The sequence below is a fragment of the Garra rufa genome, chromosome 21, assembly GCF_049309525.1.
Source record: "Garra rufa chromosome 21, GarRuf1.0, whole genome shotgun sequence".
Taxonomy (NCBI): Eukaryota; Metazoa; Chordata; class Actinopteri; order Cypriniformes; family Cyprinidae; genus Garra; species Garra rufa.
In genome coordinates, this window is record NC_133381.1 from 15,755,178 (window position 1) to 15,780,209 (window position 25,032).

The 25,032-nt window shown below is 35.0% G+C and overlaps 3 protein-coding genes across 3 annotated transcripts; 2 read left to right on the forward strand and 1 right to left on the reverse strand.

The window, feature by feature from the left end:
• The first annotated feature begins 660 nt into the window (after window positions 1–660).
• LOC141295993 (solute carrier family 35 member D3) lies at window positions 661–10,198 on the forward strand. Its single transcript, XM_073827276.1, has 6 exons — window positions 661–973; window positions 1,292–1,352; window positions 2,661–2,792; window positions 2,987–3,194; window positions 4,825–5,122; window positions 7,942–10,198. The coding sequence occupies exons 3-6, from the start codon at window positions 2,761–2,763 to the stop codon at window positions 8,328–8,330; spliced, it is 927 nt and encodes a 308-aa protein (XP_073683377.1). The 5' UTR covers window positions 661–973; window positions 1,292–1,352; window positions 2,661–2,760; the 3' UTR covers window positions 8,331–10,198.
• A 371-nt stretch (window positions 10,199–10,569) lies between these two features.
• Window positions 10,570–20,411, reverse strand: ecd (ecdysoneless homolog (Drosophila)). Its single transcript, XM_073827275.1, has 13 exons — window positions 20,294–20,411; window positions 19,937–20,167; window positions 19,302–19,507; window positions 18,297–18,475; window positions 18,002–18,194; window positions 16,482–16,610; window positions 16,191–16,316; window positions 15,984–16,069; window positions 14,306–14,412; window positions 13,972–14,182; window positions 13,815–13,882; window positions 11,152–11,360; window positions 10,570–11,065 (listed from the first exon to the last, which is right to left on the reverse strand). The coding sequence occupies exons 2-13, from the start codon at window positions 20,139–20,141 to the stop codon at window positions 10,856–10,858; spliced, it is 1,929 nt and encodes a 642-aa protein (XP_073683376.1). The 5' UTR covers window positions 20,142–20,167; window positions 20,294–20,411; the 3' UTR covers window positions 10,570–10,855.
• A 1,586-nt stretch (window positions 20,412–21,997) lies between these two features.
• gnrh3 (gonadotropin-releasing hormone 3) lies at window positions 21,998–24,722 on the forward strand. Its single transcript, XM_073827085.1, has 4 exons — window positions 21,998–22,148; window positions 23,415–23,559; window positions 24,323–24,397; window positions 24,497–24,722. The coding sequence occupies exons 2-4, from the start codon at window positions 23,422–23,424 to the stop codon at window positions 24,566–24,568; spliced, it is 285 nt and encodes a 94-aa protein (XP_073683186.1). The 5' UTR covers window positions 21,998–22,148; window positions 23,415–23,421; the 3' UTR covers window positions 24,569–24,722.
• The last annotated feature ends 310 nt before the right edge of the window (window positions 24,723–25,032 follow it).

Below are 25,032 nucleotides of genomic sequence, written 5' to 3' on the forward strand. Positions count from 1 at the left end.
TACTTTTAATTACCAAAAGCAGACCATAGTTGAGTTTTGTGATGGTGAGTCACTCAAGTTTATTCACTTCTAATATATGAAAGTAGGACAGCGTAGGACTGTCTGCTAATGTGCCTTTATCGACCTTAATAAAATCAGCCCCCTTTATCCACAAATGCTGTCTGTGTAGTCATGTCTTGGGTTTGGACTATTTATTCAGTGAATAAACAAAGATAAGGAGTCCAAATTATTTATGAATAATATATGTTTACTTATGCTTTGGAATTACAAATTACAAATGTTTGATTATCAAAGTAATAAAGTTTATAGGTGGGGGAGGGAGTGATGTCTCATACAGATGACAAGATGGAAAAGTTTGGCAGACAAATGTGCCCTTATTCTGTCTGTTTTATATTTATAAGGATAACGCTTCATTATATATTCAATAAAGAAACATCTGAAGTAAATAAAAGCATGAGTGAAACTATAAAACTTGGAGGGCATACTACAAATATATATTTATATTTTACCAGGTCTGGCTGAATTGTTAGTCAGGTTAATGTTTTTGCGCTAATTGTAGTGCACAACAACAGAACTGTGTCGGCGGTGAGAAAATATTTACCGAGCGAGTTGATGCGCCTTCATGCTGCGGGGTGACTTATTCAATCATTAACTCCGCTTGTCCTCTTGCCTGGAGTCAGTCGACGTACAGCAGTAGGCAATATGCTCTCAGTAGACTTAAACGAGAGGGGAAAACGGGAAAACTAAATCCAGGATAAAACACAGATTGGCCCCTGACAAACAGGTGAAAGAAAATATCTCATTGACGGAAGTTAGCTAAAAAACAACAACATATTTTTACCTGACAGAGTGATAAGCGACCAAAGTCCACTTGTGGTGGTTTCCTCATGACAGACAGAGGCTGAACAGGTTTCAGTCAGTCAGTAGCGAAAATACATAACGGAATAAGAAGATTTCATGACGACCAAAAGATGTGAGTTAGTCTATTATTTCATCTGTATGTTGTACTGTATTTTTATGTATTTATATTGGTAGTTTTTATATAACTTATATATATATATTTTATTTTATTTTAACGTTAACGTTACCTGATTTGATGCTTGTCTTTATGTAGTATGACGGTAAAACGTCAAACAGATCAAACTTAATTGTAATTACATTTTTAAAAGGGCTTCTTAATGTTTGTATTCTATTTTTTCGTATTTTCTATAAAAAGTTTAAACGTTAAAACGTTTTGGATTTTGTGTTTTACGTAGGCTACTATACTAATTTGCATTACTTACTATTACAGGACAAAACAGGATATATGGCAACGTTTTTTGTGTTAATGGTTGAAATGGACAAAAATAATGGTGAGTGTATTTCATGTTTGTTACATATGCTGCTTTTCATTTATTTATAAAAATCTTTTTATAATATATATTAAAAGACTTTTGTTTGTAATAGTGGTGATTTTATTTTTATTTTTATTTTTTATATGTAATGGGGTTACAGTATGTGATATAAGTACAAAATAAATGTAATCTGTGACAGTTACTGAGAAAAAATGTGTAATTAAATGTAACCACAAAACCAGTCAAAAGGGTAAATTGTTTGACATTGAGATTCACACATTATCTGCAATCTGAATAAATAAAGTTATAAATAAATAAGCTTTCCATTGAGATGGTTTGTTAGGATAGGACAATATTTGGCTGAGACGCAACTATTTGAAAATCTAGAATCTGAGGGTGCAAAAAATCGAAATATTGAGAAAATCACTAAAAGTTGTCCAAATGAAGTTCTTAGCAATGCATGTTACTAATCAAAAAATAAGTTCTGATATAATTACGGTAGGAAATTTACAAAATATCTTCGGGGAACATAATCTTTACTTAATATCCTAATGATTTTTGGCATAAAAAAATTGTGATCCATACAGTGTATTTTTGGCCCATGCTACTTAAGACTGGTTTTGTGGTCCAGGGTCACAAATTACAGTTACTTATGAAAATGTTAACAATTACAGTGGATTTTACACATATATATATATTTCATTGATTTCTTGCCCATACTGCATTGACTGTTTTAAAATATAAGACACCAATGTCTCAGGAGTTCAGGACACATTCTTATTTGATAACTGTTTTATTTTTTATTTGGGTTTATGTATATGCTTTATTTTGTAAGATTGACTGTTTTTTTCCAAAGCATTGTTAAATGCCAGTGTTTCCTGTTATAGCTATGCACAGATTTGATTTCAAAAACAGTATCATAGCTATAAAATTATATCTGATGATTTTAAATCATAAAAAAATAAACCTCAAAATGATCTCAAAGTAAAAGAAGGTGCTAAAGTCTGATTTTGTGGTGGCTGTGCTTTAAAATTACATTTATATAATCTTATTTCAAGTAATAAAGGAATGGATTTTGAAAGTGTGACAGTAATCAGTGTTGATTACTATTGTAAAGTCATCCCTGCCTGGTTTAAAATGTTTGAAACAGTTGAAAACATTAATTCGAAATGTAGAAAAGTAATCAAATGTGATCAGTTACATTACTTTAACAAAGTAATTGAAATAGTTACACTACTTATTACATTTCAAATAGGGTAATTTGTAATCTGTAACTTATTACATTTCCAAGGTAACCTTTCCAATACTGCTTGTGTTTGTGTGCAGGTAGTTTTACATCCGTCCTCCAAGCCCTGATGCTCTAAAGGGGTCAAAATCAAACAAACATATTCCACTCCACCGGTCCTGGGGTGGGTGGACCACTAGTATGGACCCCTGGCAAAATCTGGTGTCCAGATGGTGAGATTTATTTTATTTTTTTGTTAATGAAAGCTTCAAATTTGTGATTGTTAATGCTTGCTTGTTAACGTGCTGCAAACATTAACATCTTTATCATTAATGTTTGTGAGGTCATGCCTTTATATTACTTCAGTATTTCTAATGTAATATTCTGAAGGCTTAATCAATATACTGTCTGTCCATTTGTGTTTCAGTTCGGCATGGTGGCAGATGCATACGCCGCATGCTCTGAGAGCTTGTGTGTATGAAGTGTTTAAACCTCTGGTGCCACTTCTGCTGTGCATTGCAGCCCTGGTGGCTGTGATTGTGTATGCACTGGCAGATAATCTAAAGAGTTTTGTAAGCAGGATCTTCATCCCGCAGTATCACTATCCTTATACGGTGCCACTTGCGTTCATACAGGTACTTTGCCCACACAGCTACATCTTTATCTGTTTTTTATCATTGATCTTGATATGATCTTGAACATGCAGATTTTAGTTGCCTTAGAGTACAGAAAGCGTTGGCCAGTTTGAAAAAGGCTTTTATAGTTAACTACAACTAAAACCTTTAAAAAAAATTTACTTGAAAAAATTATGCATAAAATAGTAGAAATAATAAATAGAAAAAGAATTCAATTTTTTTAGGCAAAGCTCAATACACTGATTATTTTTCACACTGCAGTACTAGAAACAAATGGTGAATTTTTAACTGTTAAACAATTTGTATTGCATAGAAAATCATAATTTAGACAACTTTAAAGGCGACTTTTCTTTTCTTTTTGCACCCTTAGATTCCAGATTTTCCAATAGTTGTATCTCAGCCAAATATTGTCCTATGCTAACAAACCATGAATCAATGGAAAGCTTTTTTATTCTCAATTTCATAATATTAACCCTTATGATTGGTTTTGTGGTCCAGGGTCACATGTGTGCACTGTGTATATTTATTATGTACATATAAAGGCACACACATACAATATATATTTTACAAATATTTACATACATATATTCATAGTCATATAATTTATATTCTATAAAATATATTTAATATATAAACATAACATACTGTATTTTTCTTAAGTATATTCATGCATGTGTGTATTAATAAATATACACGGTAAACACATATATATTATGTACACAAAAACTATTTCGGATGCAATTAATCACAATTAACCGTTGCCCAGCTCTAGTTATAATGCAAAATGAATATATATATATTTTTACGATTCTGTGCTCTTTCTAGGTCAGTGATCATATAATTTGTGTCACTGATCATGTGACTCTGTACTGATGGTCACAAGCTTGAGATGCTCTTTGGATCATGTCAAATTATCCTTGTGGAGTTCATGCAGTTCACATTAAAGCAAAAGAGGGATAAACCAAATGCTAAATTCATTAAAAACACTGTTTTAATCAAATTGTGATGCTGATTTAAATTTGTCACTAGTATTCTCAGTCTTTGACCCCACTGTAGACACATTTTAATCTAAAATCTTCTGTTTGTCAATTCCTGACATCCCATCTGCATCTTAAATATACAGCCAGCCATAATATTCAAACACAAACAGTAAAAGGACACCACCAGCTTATGATACCAATCCACTGATCACATGTAACACACCTAATGATTCATCAGAGAGCTGCCCAGCCATGCCCTTTACACCATACAAAGAGTTACTTAACACTGATCATGTTATGTCAATGCAAATTATTCCATAGGACTTTAAATAATGGTCTATTTGAAATATACCACTGAATAACAACTTGGCTGATTTTGTAGAATGTAGAAGCTGACCATATTAGAGTTTCCCTTAATTTTTATTGTGTAAAACAATAGCTTAGACAGTTTGATAGAACTGTTACTGCTTAAATGTCATGTTATCATTTTTGTTTGTCATTACCTTCTGAAAGTAGTTTTCTTAGGTACACAATGAAATGTCAGTGGTATATGGCTGTCTGTGCATTTATGGTGCTGTGTATCACCTTTTAATCTCGTATGTGTTTTTGGTGCGTTGAACTTCCTCTTGCTATTGCTTCCTTCCCTTCAGGTAGTGTTAAATCTACTGGCACTGCTAGCTTTGCACGGTGTGGGTCTGATCCACCTGAAGCCTTTTTCACTGAAGTTGGCTGAGCGTTTGTTTGTGCCGGCGGTCTGTGGGAGTGTCCAATGCATTCTGGCCATATGGGGTGAAGCCTGTTCCCACTCTGGCCTGTACCAGCTAATTGCCACCTTCCTCCCGATGGTCAGTCTGAGTTTGGGTCACCTGTTTGCACTTAGAATGCAAGGCTCCATCCATGTTTCCTGCCTTCTGACTGTGCTCACCGTCGCCTCAGTCACTGCTACAGGTACACTATTCACATTTAGTTTGATGTGTTACTTAAAGGTTGTATCAGCGATTTCTAGCCTAAAACATAAAGTGTCAATTTCAGCTGACCTTTCTTCACGATCCGCTCGCTGCCTGCCCCATAAATTGTCTGTGAAAAAAACGCGTCTCTCTGGTCAGCCTAGGGTCCGAGATATGCCAAAAAAACAATCGGCACTACCAACCTTTCCACAGATAAACAAACAGTGTTCCAACCAATCAGCGTCAGGGGGTTCGTGTTGTGGACTTTCCTACTGGTGCAGGGATGTGAGGGAGGCGGAGCGAAAGTCCACAACACCAAACCCCTGACGCTGATTGGTTGGAACACTGTTTGTTTTTGCTGTGGAAAGGTTGGTAGTGCCGATTGTTTTTTTGGCATATCTCGGACCCTAGGCTGACCAGAGAGACGCGTTTTTTTCACAGACAATTTATGGGGCAGGCAGCGAGCGGATCGTGAGGAAAGATCAGCTGAATTTTACACTTTATGTTTCAGGCTAGAAATCGCTGATACAACCTTTAAAACATCATTCATTCTCTCCGTAGGATTTTTTTTTATTATAGCACATAAACCTGGACTATAGACTGAACTGTGAGCTCTTAAAGGTGTAGTTCGCTTTCAGAACAAAAATTTACAGATAATGTACTCACCCCCTTGTCATCCAAGATGTTTGTGTCTTTCTTTCTTCAGTCGTAACGAAATTATGTTTTCTGAGGAAAACATTTCAGGATTTCTCTCCATATAGTGGACTTCCATGGGGCCCCTGAGTTTGAACTTCCAAAATGCAGTTTAAATGCAGCTTCGAAGTGCTCTAAATGATCACAGCCGAGGAAGAAGGGTCTTATCTAGTGAAACGATATTTGAAACGTTATTTTTTTTAAACATTTACAATTTATATACTTTTTAATCTCTACAGAGAGTACACACAGAGCTAGACAAGATGAGCATTTGAGGTTAAAAAGTATATAAATTGTAATTTTTTTTTAGAAAATAAAATTAAAAAAAGAAAATCGTTTTGCTAGATAAGAACCTTCTTTCCTCAGCTGGGATCGTTTAGAGCCCTTTGAAGCTGCATTTTGGAAGTTCAAACTCAGGGGCACCATAGAAGTCCCCTATATGGAGAGAAATCCTGAAATGTTTTCCTCAAAAAACATTATTTCCTCACGACTGAAGAAAGAAAGACATGAACATCTTGGATGACAAGGGGGTGAATACATTATCTGTATATTTTTGTTCTGATAGTGAACTACTCCTTTAAGCAGTTATCCAGCCTTCATTCTCAGAACTTTGGCTAATGTTCTTGAAAGGTTTTCATGAATATTATTCTAGTTTCATTATTTGAATCTTTGGTAAAATTTGTAAGAATATTCTCAAAAATGTAGCAAAAAAAATAGTGCTGTCAAATTGATTAATCGTAATTAATCACTTCCAAAATAAAAATGTGTTTACATAATATATGTTTGTGTACTGTGTATATTTATATGTATATAAATACACAGATTTATATATTTAAGAAATATATGTAATATATATGTATATATAATATAAATCATATATAAATAAACAAATAATATATATATATTTCTTAAATGTATAGATGTAAGTGTGTGTATTTCTATATAAACACAAATATACACAGTACAGACACATTATGTAAACATAAACTTTTTTCTTGGATGTGATTAATCGCGATTAATCGATTTGACAGCACCAAAAAACATTATACACTGTTCATAAAATATTGTTTCTGAAATATTTTGAGTAAACATTCAAAAAGTAACATCCCTTATAACAAACACGCAAATAAAAAGTTCAAATAATGTTAGCAAAAGTATCAAAATTATTGTTTCCTTAACATTCATAAAACCGAAAAAAAGAAAAACTTTAAAAACTGGTCATTTAGAGAGCATAACTTAACTGGGATGTTAGCAAGAGGTTCATAGAATATATTTTTGTTAGCTAGGTAATCAATGCTATATGCTTTTGTTAAAGTTTGCATTATTTAAGCAATGATTAATCATGATTAATCGCATCCGAAATAAAAGTTTTTGTGTACATAATATGTGTTTGTACTATGTATATTTATTATGTGTATATATATATAAATACACACACATGCATGTATATATTTAAGAAAAGTGGTATGTTTGTATATTACATATATTTAAGTATAATATAAATTATATGAATATAAATATACATGAAAATATTTTCAAAATACATACTCTATGTGTCTTTATATATACATAATAAATATACACAGTACATACACATATATTATATAAACAAAACCTTTTATTTTGCATGCGATTAATCACAATTAATCGTTGCCCAGCACTACATCTTTTTAAAATAAACGTTTAAATGTTTAACAGCTGAATTCATTTTGAAAAACTACATTACCCATGATGCAGTTTAGAATTCCACCAATCAGAGTTGAGGCCAGCAAATTTCTTCCAATGAGCTTTTAATGAACGATTCAGCCTCAAAACACATTAAATAAATGATTTTATATTTTACCATTTTTTAAATTCAATTATTTCTTCAGCAGTGCTTCCTGGGATTGTAGTTCTATCCCTCACTAAAGCTGTCAAAGTCACTAAAGCACACAGTCTCGTAGCTTGTTGGTTTGGTTTATAGCTTATGTTTTTTTTTTATTATTATGTCCCTGTGCTACTTAAGGATGGTTTTGTGGTCCAGGGTCACATATAAGTTTTTTTTTTCATTGTATGATGGCTATAAATATGCTTGAAGAGGAAAATGCCATTTTAATGTCATTGATCTCATTTATTTTCTCTTTTCAGCATATAAAGGACTTCATGTGATGGAGCCGCTGGAGTACGTCTACTCTCCCCTCAGCCTTGTTCTCCACAGCCTCTCCCTTGCCTGGCTAGCTAAAGTCTCCCAAACAGAGAGAAGCAATGCCTCAACCTTTGACCTTTACTATACTCTGACAGTGACACGTACCCTCCTATTAGGGTTCCTGTGTGTTTTGCACCCTGATGGCCCAAAGGCACTGATTAACGGCAACTGGCACAGCCTGTTGTTTCTGGGATACATGCTCGGGATGTTACTGTTGGGTGCTGTGCAGCTTCTTTTTGTGGATGTAACAGCGCTGTATTTCTCTGCTCTCCCAGCAGCTGTGCTGCATGCGACCAGAGAGCTGGTTTTGCCCCTGTTTAGTCTGCTATAGGGCGTACGGACCAATCAGAGTGTAGATCATTCTGAAGGGGTACAGTCTACCTAGAGTAGCCAATTAAATTCAAGACTGATGATAACAGTATTAAAACTTAATTTATCCACTTTATTTTTCAATAGGCATGACAACCTCATGTAAAGATAATTATAAGTAATTAATATGCTAATGATACTGTGCAATTCCTTTGACACACATCCTACAAATGGGGTGTTTTTATGAAGGAGCTGATACTAAAGTTCTGGAATTAAATTATAAAGCTAAAATACAGGTTTCTCAGACCAGCTTTTTTGTACAGACTATATTATTATTTCTATCAGCTGGAAGTTCTGAGAGAGACAAACTATTATATTTTGTATAAAGATAAGTAACCCTTTTTTAGGACCTGTAGGGTATATCGGAATGTAATTTTCACGATATTTTGTAAACATTTCAAAAAAGTATTTAAAAAAAAATTTCAAAATAATTTTATAGCGCAAAATCGTCATTCTCATTACTGCAATGCAAAAATGAAGTAAAAAAAAACTTCATTAGCATATTAGTAATGAAAATGACAAACTAAGAAATAAAAAAATATGAATGCATTACAGAAGAATGGAGAATGTGTTTAATTGTCATGAAAATAATCCAAAATGCCCTTAAGGCCCTAAAAATAGTTGAATTTTTAATGTAATGTTTATTTTGAGGGTGAAATATGATCTAAGCATGTTCTTGACAAGCTTTGAGATTCACCCAAGTATGCCATTCATCTCACAATAACCTTTCAAACTTAAGACAACTGTTAAAAGGGGACATCGGATGCAAAATTCACTTTTACATTGTTCACTTTTTAGTGTGTGAACACAACCACCATACAATGATAAAAATGCATTTATACCTTTTTTTAATCCCCAAAACATCTAAACAGTCTCAATTATCAAGCGTTTTGATTTTCTGCGCAGTGTGACGTCATACTGATCAGGCCCCGCCCACAACCGCTGAGAAACTGTCCCATATTAGCATATTACCGTTCTCTAGTGTTGCCAAGTCTGCAGTTTTCCTGCGGAATTGGGAAACTTTAACACTGTTACCGTGAGATTTTTCATGTTCGCGGGTTAAAGCGACCCCAATAATGTAATATCCCCTGGAATGCGAATTTTACCAGGGGAACCCTGTAAAAAAACGTGTATTTTACCCCGCGGAATGTGATTTTTAATGCGATTGAGTAGTTTTGAGTAGCAATTGGGCGGGTTTTTTGTGAAAACCTGGCAACCTTACTGCTCTCAGCCAGTTGTCCTGTCTGCGCTCAAGTAGCTGTAGCAACATCAGTGTCTCATAAGCAATGCAGATATTTTGTAGTTGGATATAAAAGTAAACATGAGTCTTAATTTTCTCCCAATATGAGGATGGAGGCAATGGATTAGCTTGTTTTTGATGGTAACGTGCTACCGAATACACAAAAACAGAAGAGGGGTGGGGTGAGCAGTAGCTCATTAGCATTTAAAGAGAGATGCACCAAAATGGATTGCTGTGAACAGAGCTGTTTTTGCCATGGTAAAAAGGGTGTCTTTTCACACGACCATTGAGGAATTTTTACCTGAGCATTTATAGTTGCAGACATTTCATGAAGAACCTAAAGAATCTTACCAACTTGTGGAAAATGGTGTCCGCTTCTGATGTCCCCTGTAGAAATCATAGCTATAAACCGCAATGCAGTAACTTAGTGACATGCAGTACATTGTTCAAATATAAAACCTGTGACTCATGTATTTATTTAGCTCTTGATATATAGTACATACTACAGTATTATTGTTTTGAACAATATGTAATTATACGTTTGGAGCAAATAAAACATATTGATGAGGTTCTCTCGCAACTAAACCAAATTTAAGTGTTTGTTTTTCTTGTTATTAAGCAGTACATAATACACAGATATAAAAGAAAACTAAAATTCAACCTACCCTTTTTGTATCGTTACCAGCATAGGCTAAAGTCTGCCCAAGTGAGAATCACAAGGTTAAAAAAGTTCAGCATCAGAGCTTTGCTTCTAATCAGACATGATTGATTTTTCTGTAAAGGCTTGGTTAATGTTACACAAGCATGCAATTTGTTTAGTTTATCTGTAATGTCAGCGTAGATAAGCACGGTGAGATATCCCAGTTCCTTTTCTCTGATAGATAGTTGTAGCTGTGACAGTTTCTGCTGTAGTGCATACTTATCGGTTTGATAAATGTCAAAGGAAATTACATAAACGTAATTAACAAAACATATCTTTATTCAAAAAGATATAGTAATATTTAATTGAGAACACCATGATAAACAACTTCTTACAGGAGAAATTCTAATTCTTAAGTTTGTTTGTTTATTTAAATGGAAGTGCATTGTGTTGAAGGAAACACCAATGTTTGGATATAATTGACATTTCAATACTGTGTGTGGAGCACCATAACAGCTGAAGTGCACTAGGTGAAGGAACGCTGAGTGAGTTTGTATGTGTGTGAGAAGTCTCTGTGTGTTGTAGTTTCCCACTTTAGTTTGACATTTCAGGACTGATCAGCATCAGGTGGGATGTGGATGCCTAAACTCTGCAGTAGGTTAGAAGCAGGCCCAGCAAGGCCCGCCTGAGAAGCGAGAGACTCCAGTAAATTCGAAACCAGGTTGAGATCTACATCAAGCGGTTGGATTTCTTCCTCAACGAGCTCTGAACTTGAGGCAGCCAATGAGCTTTTAGATGCATCTGCTTTATTACTGGCCTAAAAGGAAATGGAAAAAATAAATAAATCAATAAAAGTTTTCAAAGGTTGCGTGCACAGGCTAAACAACATCTATGGAGACTCACTTTGTTATTCTGTGTAAAGCTTTTGCCAATGTTTGTACTCTGCAGTTCCTGGTCCATTTCATCCATGTATTTCCTCAGATTGTCCAGCGCCTCTGCACCTGCCTGCTCTTGAGACTCGCCATTCTGCACTTCTTCATTCTCGTCAACATCATTGTCATCATCTTCTTCATCCTCAAAGTCATCAGAGTCTAACTCATCATCCTTACTTCCTGTAAAACATGAAATGCAAATTATTAGTGCTTTTCGGGTAGTGTGTATTAGTAGTTGATCAATATATACACAAGTCTGGTATGTCGGCAGATTTTTAGCATTTTTTTAATTACTGACATAAGCAAAAAAGGTTTTTCTATTTTGCCAATGTATCTAGAATCAGACTTTTATTTTGACAGCACCTAGAACACCAGCACCTGAGCACATCAAGCTCAAAGTCTCAAAGTCAAAATTACAATAATTGAATCGTAGCAATTAAAGTTCTATATTTTGAGAGTATAGCCTGCGCATGCAAATAGCCTGGATTAGAAGCACCAGGAGAAGTTGCCACCGGAATTTATTTGAATATATGTGGGATTATTAGAAGAGATCATACCATGTGATATAATTGCTGGGACAGTATATATGGAAATAATAATTCAAGTCTTCTATTGCATTCATTAGGCTTATTTGTAGTGCGCCAGCCACCCAATAATAGCAATAAGCTTTGTGCTTTTGGTAGTTTTAATATAAAACAAGGTCTCAGAAATACAAATTATAAATGTGTTTTCTCCTCTTTATTTCAAGTTTATAGCACAATATAAACAAGAAGGAACATCATATGAAATGAAAAAAAAAATGTATTTAAAAAATGTCTCACTGTAATAGAAAAGATGACTCATTTGCATGCCGCTTAAACTGAGGCGAATACAGCGATCTGTCATGCCATTTTAAATATCGTAAAAAACGCATTATTCTGATAAGATATATTGTTTGTATTACGCTATAAAACAGATTTTAAAACCTGAGATTTAGGAAAATCTCCCGATGCTCCCAATCCTGGCCATTTGCATGCGCAAAAGGACAGAATATACTCTCAAAATATTAAAACTTAAACCTCGAAAACACTTCAACGTTATTCTCGAAACACTTCGACGTTATTCTTGAAATATTACGACTTTATTCTCGGAAAACTGACTTTATTCTCAAAATATTCCGAAGTTATTCGCAAAACATTCCGACTTTATTCTCGAGACATTCCGACTTTACTCTCGAGACATTCCGACTTTACTCTCGAGACATTCCGACTTTACTCTCGAGACATTCCGACTTTACTCTCGAGACATTCCGACTTTACTCTCGAGACATTCCGACTAGGGATGTTAACCGATGACCGTTTGACCGGTGGTTGACCGTATCAACGTTAACCGGTCAAAGTTGTCGGTAGTCGGTTAAAAAAAAAAGTGATATCTAAATTATGCTATTATAGACAGTGGACTATACGCTACTACAGTTAGCCATCTCATTCCTCATCTTTTTGTGTTAAGTGAACAAATTATCCCTCACACTCAATTTTTCATAACTCGCCTGTTTGTACTTAATAAACCAATAAAAACATTTGGCGTGAGGTCACAGCGTTTGGGTTCGCGCGCTCACAAGGTTTGCGAAAAGTAAAGGCAACAGGCTAAAACACTCGAGGTTAGAGCCAGGGCGGACGACAGGATGAAGCGTGCAAAGAAAAGTAGTGTGTGGGACCACTTCACCAAAAAGAATGAGACAGATGTAAGTTGCAACTTGTGTGATACAGTGCTTAAATATAGTAGCAGGCATCATCTTTCTTTATTATGGTTAGCACTACCTCAACTAAAGCGGCGTCTCTTCGGAGCTGTCATTTTCTTAAATGAGCCGTGGCAATTTTTCAAATGAGCTTCTAACCTAGACAAACGCCTTTATTTTCAAAGCGATCACCTTGTACCCAAACCATTTGAAACTAAGGAGCCATTTGTCCTACGATTACATACAACAAGCTCTTCGGCGCCGCGTTTGCGGGACTCATGTTTCGCGCTGTAGGGGATTTTAAAAAAGTGACGTGAGTGGCAGTGTGTGTGTGTGTGTGTGTGTGTGTGTGTGTGTGTGTGTGTGTGTGTGTGTGCGGGAGGCAGAGCGGCAGAGAGATGCGACAGAGTTGCGAAATTGCAGGCGCGGCTCGAAATGGCTGTTATTTCAAATAGCGTACCATATTTTAAACTAATCGGTTAACCGGTTTCAACCGGCTAATGAGGCTCGGTGGTCAGTCAAGAAATTTTTTAGTTTTCGCCATCCCTAATTCCGACTTTATTCTCGAAACATTCTGACTTTATTCTCGAAATATTACGATTTTATTCATGAAATCTTGTTTTTTTTGTACGTGACACTAAAACACCCTCGTAACAAAGAAAGTAAAATTTATGTGAAAAAATATTGCATTTGCTTTTTCTATTACCAGTAATACTCAATCAGCACAAACTCAGCACACTTTCTTTTCTACCATCAGCATTCAGCAATTACACATTCATAAAATTTTAATTACCTACCAATTTTTATGATTGCTGTTGTTCATTTTTGTTTCTTATGTATTTAAGCACTCTTCTAAACACTATTTTTTTTCTTCAAAAAGATGATATATGGTCTGATATCTCTGAAAACAAACTCACCTAGCAGTCTATCGAGTGCACTGGTTACTGCATCTGGATCAAAACTGAAGGGCTCAGCCAGGCAAGATCTAAAACATTATTTGGGAAAAGAAAGACAAATTATCATTGTGGTACAACAATAACTAAAGTATTGACGATTCAAATGGAATATCATTACCTAGGTATTTCAGCTCCTTCATGAGAGGACATGGCACTGATGAAGTTCTTCATGCCTTGCGTTACAGCTATCAGACTGTAGCCAGCTTCTTCCTCCTGCACCTCTTCATCAGGCTGTGTTGTCTTGCGAGTGCCATCACTTACCCCTCGACCTCCTCTCTCCTCAAGCAGCCACTCCAGCTCCTGAGGTGAGATGTCTAACCACGGATCACCTACAGGGGGCGATTAAGAGAACAACACTACTGATTCTGAGAAGAAACAATGATGCTAGATTAGACTCAATGTCAATATGTGAAGACTACAAAGAAATCAATATCAGATAAATTGGTACATACTGTCCTCTGGTGGTAGATGTGCTTCTTGACTTTTTATCTCTTCTAAACTGAAAGAGGCATCCTCCAAGACTTTCAACACCTCTTGACCAGGATTATGAATATCAGGGCTTGAGAAAAAAAAGAGCATGAGACTTAGGGGTCAGTAAGATTTTTTTTAATTTCTCCAAATGTCCCCAAGGTTGCATTTATTTGCTTAAAAAATACAGTAAACAGTAATCTTTTTACATCTAATTACATTTCAACACAAATGTTCTGCTACATTATCCTTCAGAAATCATTCTAATATGCTGATTTAGTGCTAAAGAAACATTTCTAATTATTATCAATGTTGAACACAGTTGTGCTCCTTAATATTTTTTAGAAAACTGATACTTTTTGTCAAGATTTTTAATGAATATTTAGTTCAAAACAGGGTTTCTGCAGATATGAACAAGTGAAATTTAAGACTTTTTAAGACCTTTTTAATACCACCTTATATGAAATTTAAGACCTAAACCTGTAATGGAAATAGATATTATATTACATGCATATGTGATATTTAATGTGTTTAATGTAAAAAGTAAACAAAATTTCATGGCTGTCATAAATTAAATTTATTACTACGATATACAGTGAACTTTCCATATCAGCAGATACTATTCCACACAAAATATCCCCATAAAAGTACCACTAGAAATATCTGATTTAAAAAAAAAAATTCTGAAGCGATTTTTTTTTTTTTACTTTTGAAATGTATGCGTACCTTTGAAATTTATTTTATGAATTTATCAATAAATTCTAAATGGCTGTTAGCAGTGAGATTACATAATTTACACTGCAAAATTAAAAGTGAGATTAATGTTTTAAATACATTTATTGATTTATAAATATATATATTATAAATGTTATATAAATACTGCGATTCTGTCTGAAGACGCAGAAACTTCCACAGAGGGAGAAAAAAATCTACAGTTGTTAGCAACTGGCCTTAGCCAAGCCCTATATTCAGTTTTTCCAAGCCCAGTTTCGCTAAACTTGCACTTCCTCATAGCTAAAAAGTTAAATCCATTTGACTTCTGCAGTACAATCCGAGAGAGACTCGCGCCAATAACAGAAAGCTGATTGGCTATTGCATACTGGTCTCATTTGTAGTTTAAATTCAGCAAATTATATTTGGAATAGTGAAATAAAGAACTACAACACCACGGAAACAACAGAAAGAGAATTTAAATGAGCATTAGAGGTAGCGTTACATGGACATCGGAAAAATAAGACCTGTGTAAAATTATTTAAGACCTAGAACAGCGAATTTAAGACTTTTTAAGGCCTAAAATTTTGATTTTTAAATTTTAGACTTTTTAAGACTTTTTAAGACCCCGCGGAAACCCTGTCAAAAGAACAAAACTTATTAGAAACAGAAATCTTTTGTAAAACAAAATGTGTTTGCTGCCACTTAATAAAAAATATTACTTTCTTACTGACCCCAAACTTTTGAACTACACACACTGTCAAATAAACTATGAACTGAGATAAATTAACTGTCAACTGTAATAAAAAGTTTAAAGATGATCACAGTTCATAGTTTATTTGACTTTATCTAATCTAATGGAATTTATGTGTATATATACAGTGTGTGTAGTTCAAAAGTCATAAACTGTGAACTGTGACAACTAACTAGAAATAAAAAAGTCTCTCTCACCGGTGAGTGCTGGTTACAGATTGTTTGAAGAAACCCTCTGCTAATGTCATTAGTTCTTTGTATCGAACAGATCCTTCAAGTTCACTCTGGGTTCACCAAAAAAACAAACACATAAGCTAAAACAAATCCACACAGACATAATAAGCGAATAAATCTTTGCATCATCTGCTTCATTTGAGTATTTTGAACACAGAAACTCTTTCCTACCTTAAAATATCCATTCTTTTTAAGACTATCTAAAAAGCCTCTCCATAGTGGGTTACTGCTGACTGAAGCTTCTTTCTCTGATGAGGACTGTCCACTCTTGGAGCACAGGATTTCAAAGCCATGCGCCTTAGATATGAACATAATACAGCATTTCTGAGCATATTACAAATTTCAGTGGTGAAATAACTTTAAGAAACAGATGGTCATCTCTTAAGCTGAAAATCTGCATTTTTATAGTTACTTTTTTCTTTACACGACTCGAGACCAAGACTCTGCATAACATGAACTCACCAGTTTCATTCCCAGCTCGTGAGCTCTGTACTGGGGATGAGAGCGGGCAGGAAGGGTGAAACCACTTCGCCGATCTGGAACGAAACTCTGTTGTTGTAGCTGTGCATATAAGCACCGAGTAAACTTTACCTACAAGAGAGAGGGAACGGAACAGGTTTGTCATTTCTGGAGAAGTTTTCAAAAACTACATTAGGTTAAATGTACACTACCATTCAAAAGTTTGGGGGTGGTAAAATTTTAAATCTCTTACGCTTACCAAAGCTGCTTTTATATAATCAAAAATAGAGTAAAGAGTGTCATTTTGTGAACTGTTTTCTAATTTAATGTAGTTAATATATTATACACTAACAGTCAAAAGTTTTTGCCTTTTGGACAGCAAGATTTTTTTTTTTTTTTTTTAAAGAAGTCTCTTCTGCTCACCAAGCCTGCATTTATTTGATCAAAAGTACAGCAAATACATTACAATTTTAAAATGTTTTTACTATTTGAAATAACTGTTTTGTATTTGAATATATTTTAAAATGTAATTTATTCCTGTTTCAAAGCTGAATTTTTAGCATTATTACTCCAGTCACATGATCCTTCAGAAATTAGTCTAAAATTCAGATTTTCTGCTCAAAAACATTAATTTTTGATTATTAATTATTATGATGATGATGATGATGATGATGATGATGTTGAAAACAGCTGAGCAGATTTTTTTCAGGTTTCTTTGATGAATAGAAAGTTCAGAAGAACAGCATTTATCTAAAATATAATTTTTTTGTAACATTATAAATGTCTTTATCAACTTAAAGCATCCTTGCTAAATAAAAGTATTAATTTCTATCATTTCTTTCCCAAAAATGATACTAAGATTTTGAATGGTATAGTGTGTTGTTACAAAAGTTTTTTTATTTCAAATAAATGCTAATCTGTGGATCTTTTTATTCATCAAAGAATCCTGAAAAAAATGTACTCAACTTTTAAATGTACTCAACTGTTTTAAATATTTATAATAATAATAATAATAATAATAATAATAAATGTTTCTTGAACAGCAAATCAGCATATTAGAATGATTTCTGAAGAATCAAGTAACACTGAAGACTGGAGTAATGATGCTGAAAATTTAGCTTTGATCACAGGAATAAATTACATTTTAAAATATATTGAAATAGATTATTTTACATTTTATTTATTTTCACAATTTTATTGCTTTTGCTGCATTCTGTGCACTTTTGACTGGTAATGTATATTACTCAAGTATTCTAATATTCTGTATGAGTGTTCAGGAAGCATTTCTTATAATCATAAATGTGGAAAACAGTTTCGCTGCTTATTATTTTTTGTGGAAATCATTACTTTTTTACAGGATTCTTTAATGCCTCTCAAAAAAACAACTGAAATGGAAAAATGTTGTAACACTGTAAATATCTTCACTTTCACATTTGATGAACTTAAAGCATCCTTGCTGAAAAGTAATAATTCCTGACCCCAAACTTTTGAATAAAGATTGAAAATTTAAGACAGCTTCTTACTGATGTCATAACTCTAGTGTCAGGAGGAAACGTGCGGAAAGTTCGGCAGGCCTGGAGGTCAACAGGGTCACGCAGATAGAAAGCAGACACAGCAGGGGCTATGAGGTCAGGCCTCCTAGACAACACCACAGCAACGCCCGGCGGCACGTAACAGTGGGCATGGTGGAAATTCTGCTGGATTTTATCTGGATACCTGCACACATACACAAATGACAGAGTAAAATCTAAAATAAAGATACAGTGTTAAAACAGAAACAATGTAATTACTTATTTTAAAAAATAAAATCATTCTCACCCATCTAGCCTCTTGGCCAGAGCAGAGCGTATGGGCTGTTTGGCTAAACAGCTCTCAGTGTGTGAATGCAGCATCTCTAGAGCTTGACCCACAGCAGGTACTGAGTCTCTAGGCCAGCCAACCTCTCCAGAACGTGTGCGGTTGGGTAATATGTGTAGCTCTCCCTGGTACAGGAACACCTGAGAAAGACAATGACAGAGGGAAAAGGTGATTATCTAATGGGAAAAAGAGTATATATGCACCTCAGTATGAACGTAAACAATGATACTGAATTGAACAAAACTCCCATATTTTGCTGATTATTGTTGCTGAAAGTGGTCAATTATTGTCATGTTTGGGCTGTACTATTCAGTCGGACTGAGGTAAAAAAGGCATTTGTGGTTGGACAAACTGAACCAGGATTTTCAGGGCAAGAATCTTGACAACATTCGTGTTTGTTCTTATTATTCCTGGTCAGGTAGGTGAAATATTTGGCTAATATCTTAATTAATACTGCTCATATGTACCTTTACCACCTATTAACTTTAGTTCGTCAAAATACTGCAGCCTTTCCTGCTTAATAAGTCCTTCTCTATATGATTTAGCAGCTTCCACATGTTTTTTTCCATGGTTTAGACCAGTGGTTCTCAATCCTGGTCCTGGGGGACCCCTGCTCTGCACATTTTGCATGTTTCCCTTATTTAACACCTGATTGAGATCATCAGCTCATGAGGAGAGAGATCCATGAACTGAACTAATCAGCTAATGATCTCAGTCAGGTGTGTTAAATAAGGGAGACATGCAAAATGTGCAGAGCAGGGGTCCCCCAGGACCAGGATTGAGAACCACTGGTTTAGACAGCATAAATTAGCAGAACAACATATTCAGTAGATTCAAGTATCTCCAATATGGCCAAGCATCTGGGTAACTGACCAAATCTGCACTTCAAGGAGTACCACAGCATTACTATATCCAATAAAACGTGATAATATCATGGTATTACCAATTAAAATGTCCAATACTAACCCTGTTTTCACTGCTGTCAGGGTCCAGCCACTTTGGCAGGTGTTCAGCTGCTTCAATCAGAAGAAACTGTCCATCATTATCATAGACAATAGCAGCTACATCACTAAAGGTGCGTGTGATGTGTTTGAGCAGGTAAACGATGAACCATTCGTCCTCCACATTATCACCGAACTCAGTAACACCGCCCAGGTGTGCAGGCACATCCCCTATGGGGTGAAAATGAAGATGTTTACTGTGCTTCAGTCTTGTTGCAAAAGCAGTTTTGGAGAGTGTACATGTAACTATCACAAAACTATATACAGTTGAAGTCAAAAGTTTACATTCACCTTTCAACACACTATTAAGAATCAAGTGTATGAAAACTTTTGAACAGGGTCATTTTTATAAATTCAACAATTATTTTCTCTTGTGGACTATTTGTAAATGTCTTTTATGTGACATATCTTATTCAGGTCAGTACTAAATATAAAAATTATCCCTCTTATTCTGGTAAAATAATTAATATTTAGCTAATTCTGCAAGGTGTATGTAAACGTTTGACTTCAACTGTATATACTCTGCATGTATAGTTTTTTAGTAGTCACTTGTACAATCTCTACTGGAATTGCAACATTTATATAACGTTACATGTTAACCTTTCTCAGGGTGGTATTTTAGATTGAAGGGCTGGTGTTGCCAGATGTACTCCACTAGAAGAGGGGCGATGTCTGCGAGGATGTTTTGTAGGATCTGCTGGAGTAATCTCTCATGGCCTTCTGCGTCTGATGAGTCAGGATGAACCAGAAACAGCTGATACTGGACCGCGTCCTCAGGGATAAAAGGTCTTTTTAAAACATCCATATTCCTGTCTCATTATACACTGAAAGCTGGAAGAGAGCAACATAGGTCAAAGTCACTAAAGATAGATGCCTATCGAACGGTGTACATCACAGGAATCAGTATCAGGTGAAATATTATGTTAATGTTAATGTAGATAACAGTCTGTAAATTACCTGTGCGATTTCGTTAGTTATGCAATAGCTTAATCGATAAACGTGTGAAAGTAACGATCATGTGGACAGCATGACATGTTTTGGAGCTTGAGCTCGCGGGACTTTCCTTACACGCCCCGGAAGTGTCGTAGTTTAGCATACAGGTCCTCAGTTCAAAATAAGAGTCATTTTGAGTTATTTGACCATTGAGTTTCTCACAGAAATAGATTATGTAATAAATTCATATATAAATTAGTTTATTATTGTTATAAATATTTTTGATAATTTAATATGAATTATAAAACACTAAAATAATATAAGATTGTGACTATAGAGGGTTTGCACTTACATCATGGTTTGGTCAGTTACCCGTATGCGTGGCCATATTGGTGAAACTTGGGTGTAAACAACAGCATTGATTGCACAGTTAATGTACTAATATGTTGTTCTGTTAATTTATGAATGTGTGGAAGCTGCTAAATCATTTAGAAAATTGACCTAGTAAGTAGGAAAGTGCACAATAGTTTGACTGAAGTTAATACGTACAAGCAGAATTACTTAAGATATTAGCCTAATATTTCACCTACCTCACTGGAAATGACAAGAACAAACACAAATGTTGTCAAGATTCTTGCCCTGGAAATCCTGGTTCAGTTTGGCCAACCACAAACGCCTTTTGTTCCTCAGACTGTTTTTTTTGCACTCTTTTCCTTGATTTCTTATAACCTTTGCCAGTCTATAGTACTTAAAATGTTTTTCCCGGTCCAACCGATTAGTACAGCCCAAAACATGACAGTAATTTCCATTTTCAGCAGCAATAATCATCAAAATTTGTGAGTTTCGTTCGGTTCAGTGGCATTGTTTATGTTCATTGCCGCCAATATGGCAGATTAATAACAATGTTGTGAAAACACTCCCAATACCATTCGAAAGATTAAATAATAATAATAAATTAATACCTTTATTAGTCAAAGATGCATTCAATTGATCAAAGATGACAGAAAATAAATTTTTAGTGTTACTAAATATTTCTATTTCAAATAAATACTGTTCTTTTGAACTTTCTATTCATTGAAGAGTCCTGAAAAATGTATCACACCTTTCACAAAAATATTAAGCAGCACACCAAATGCTTGATCTCTTCTAATGTATCTGCATTTTGTAATGTGAAATATTAATTCAGTTTAAAGTAACTTTTATTGTCAGTTTAAATCTATTTTAATATGTAATTTATTCCTGCGATGGCAGAGCTGAATTTTTAGCAGCCATTACTTTTACGTTTTCAGTCACACCATCCTTCAGAAATCATTCTAATATGCTGATAAAGTTTTATTGACCGGCTTGTTAGTCAGGACTTTCAGATAAATATAGAAATATTATATCAAAGCTGGACACATAGAGAACATAAGAGGAGGTTTGTGAGCAAACAGTTACCAAATGTTACGTTAGTTACTTATGGAACATCATTTTATGTAGGTCTATTTAAAAACAGACTCCAGCAAATACTTGATCAGTCAGATGACTCAGTCTTTGTTTGACACATCCATTACCTATTTTAGCCTTTATATAGTTCATCTGTTCCCCCGTGTGTTGATGTGGCCATCAGAGAGTCTATTTGAACCATTTAAACAGATTATTTAATTTATCTCAGGGTTTAACAGGTCCATTAGCTGGTCCCCTGACAATTATTTATATTTTTTTAGTTTTTGGAAATCCAGCCCCAGGTGTACATTAGAGTGCACATTAGAGAGAAGCCTGCACCTGTGCTCACAAGTCTCCCAATGACGAAAGAGCATTACAACTCATTTTAGAAGGACTGTATAAAAGAGACCAAGAACAACATTAACAACAACTTCATCTTGAGCAAAGACAGCAGGTAAGAGATTGCTTACTAACAAAAATTTGAATGGTTTTGATTGTTATAAATGTACTAGTTTAGACTTAAAACTTACAAAACAAAACATTCAAGTAACTACAAATCTGTATTTGAAATGCTAGCTGACCATCATTTTGCAAGACGTTACAACAACCTTTGTTATATTCAGTCATATAATTTGATCCACTGCTTTAACCTCTTAAAAGTAAAAGAAACTTGAATTTCTTTTCAAAGAACATTTACATTGTTTAGAATTTTTTTGCATGGTTTCTGTGGATCTGTTGCATAAATTGTTGAAAAATAGAGTTGAATGTAATCACATTGAATGTATATTTAGTGGTTTCACCTCAGACAGGTAACAAAATAATATGTATGACTTGATCAACAGCTGTGTTGACATTATGAGTCCCTTGTTTGTCCTGAACAGTTAAACAGCCTGCTGTTCTTCAGAAAAACTCTTCAGGTCCTACAAATTCTTTGGTTTTTCAGCATTTTTGTGTATTTGAACCCTTTCCAACTATGACTGTATGGTTTTGAGATCCATCTTTTCACACTGAGGACAACTGAGGGACTCATATGCAACTATTACAGATGGTTCAAATGCTTACTGATGCTTCAGAAGGAAACACAATGTATTAGGAGCTGGGGGGTGAAAACTTTTGAACAGAATGTGTACAATTTTCTTAGTTTGCCTAAATATCATATTTTTTCATTTAGTACTGCCCTGCCTGAAGCTACAGAAGATACTTACAGGTTCCCCAGAAAACAAAATAAGTTACATTTTCACCCCCCAGCTCTTAATCCATCATGTTTCCTTCTGAAGCATCAGTGAGAGTTTAAACCTTCTGTAATAGTTGCATATGAGTCCCTCAGTTGTCCTCAGTGTGAAAATGTATCAAAATCATACAGTCATTGTTGGAAAGGGTTAAAATACCCAGAAATGCTGAAAAAAACAAAAGAGATTGTTGGACCTGAAGGATTTTTATAACTGTTCAGGACAAACAAGGGACTCAAGAACTCAACTATCACTAAAAAAAAAAAAAAAAAAACACAGCTGTGGATCATTCAGGTAACACAGTGTTAAGAATCAAGTGTATGTAAACTTTTGAACAGGGTCATTTTTATATTATATTATATTATATATTATTTTGTATGATCTCTCTTATTTTAATAAAATCATTAACATTTTCCAGATTCTGCAAGGTGTGTGTAAACTTTTGACATCAACTGTATATAACAATGCAATATCAAATGTCTTTGTTTCAGTTTTAGCATGGAGTGGAACGGAAGGCTGCTGGTCCAGTTGTTAATGCTAGTGTGTGTGTTGGAGGTTAGTCTTTGCCAGCACTGGTCATACGGTTGGCTTCCTGGTGGAAAAAGAAGTGTTGGTGAAGTGGAGGCAACTTTCAGGGTGAGATTATCCTCTTGAGGTTCTGAAAATGTACAAATACTAAAAGTACTGATGTGTGTGTGTGTGTGTGTGTGTGTGTGTGTGTGTGTGTGTGTGTGTGTGTGTGTGTGTGTGTGTGTACCTGGTATTCATCACGTTATGGGGACCAAATGTCCCCACAAGGATAGTAATACCAGGACATTTATTAGGTCCCCATGAGGAAACAGGCTTATAAATCATGCACAATGAGTTTTTTTAGGAAGTAAAGGTGTGCACAATCTCCTGTGAGGGCTAGGTTTAGGTGTAGGGTAGGTGTAGGGCCATAGAAAATACGGTTTGTACAGTATGAAAACCATTATGCCTGTGGAATGTCCCCATAAAACATGTAAACCCAACATGTGTGTGTGTGTGTGTGTGTGTGTGTGTGTGTGTGTGTGTACCTGGTATTCATCACGTTGTGGGGACCAAATGTCCCCACAAGGATAGGAATACCAGTAGATTTTGACCTTGTGGGGACATTTCTCAGGTCCCCATGAGGAAACAGGCTTATAAATCATGCACAATGAGTTTTTTTGAGGAAGTAAAAGTGTGCATAATTTCCTATGAGGGCTAGGTTTAGGTATAGGGTAGATGTAGGGCCATAGAAAATACGGTTTGTACAGTATGAAAACCATTACGCCTATGGAATGTCCCCATAAAACATGTAAACCCAACATGTGTGTGTGTGTGTGTGTGTGTGTGTGTGTGTGTGTACTAATATGGAGTAAAAATCTGTCTCCATCAGATGATGGATGCTGGTGATCCAGTACTGTCTATCCCTGCAGACTCTCCAATGGAGAGGCTTTCACCGATACACATAGTAAGACCACGACTGTTCCTCTTTCTTACTGGAAAACATTCACAGCTTAATTTCCCAGTGATGAAACTGATCAGTGATGTCTTTGTATTATAATCACAGGTGAATGAGGTGGACGCTGAAGAATTGCCTCTGAAAGAACAGAGATTTCCCAACAGACGAGGACGAGTGTAAAAACGTAAAACATGAAGATAAACCCTTGGAGCCAATGAGAATAAATTTGCTAAATTTAATCCATGGGAACAATATGTTTTATTGAGTCCTGGTGAAATATCCTCCTCATATGGTTTTAATAAACATACTGCATTTGAGGTACATGTATACTGTAAATACCTGTTTAATGTTCAAAATGAATATTAAATATGCTCACAGCTGAAGCAAAAGTTGCACTTATCGATGAAATTTTAGGCTTTTATTCTTAGAACTCAGACAAAACGTACATGGGGCTACAAATCCCATCTTTTCTTCCACATAGTGGCGCTATTGGATCGATATGGCTATGGAGACTTCACTAAAAAAAAGTGGCGACAACGACAAGATTTTCATAATTTATTCAGTTTGGAGATTAGGCTGTAATATGTATTACTATTTAAGACTGATAAGCAGATATGGCCCGTATTTACAAATCTTATCTGTTA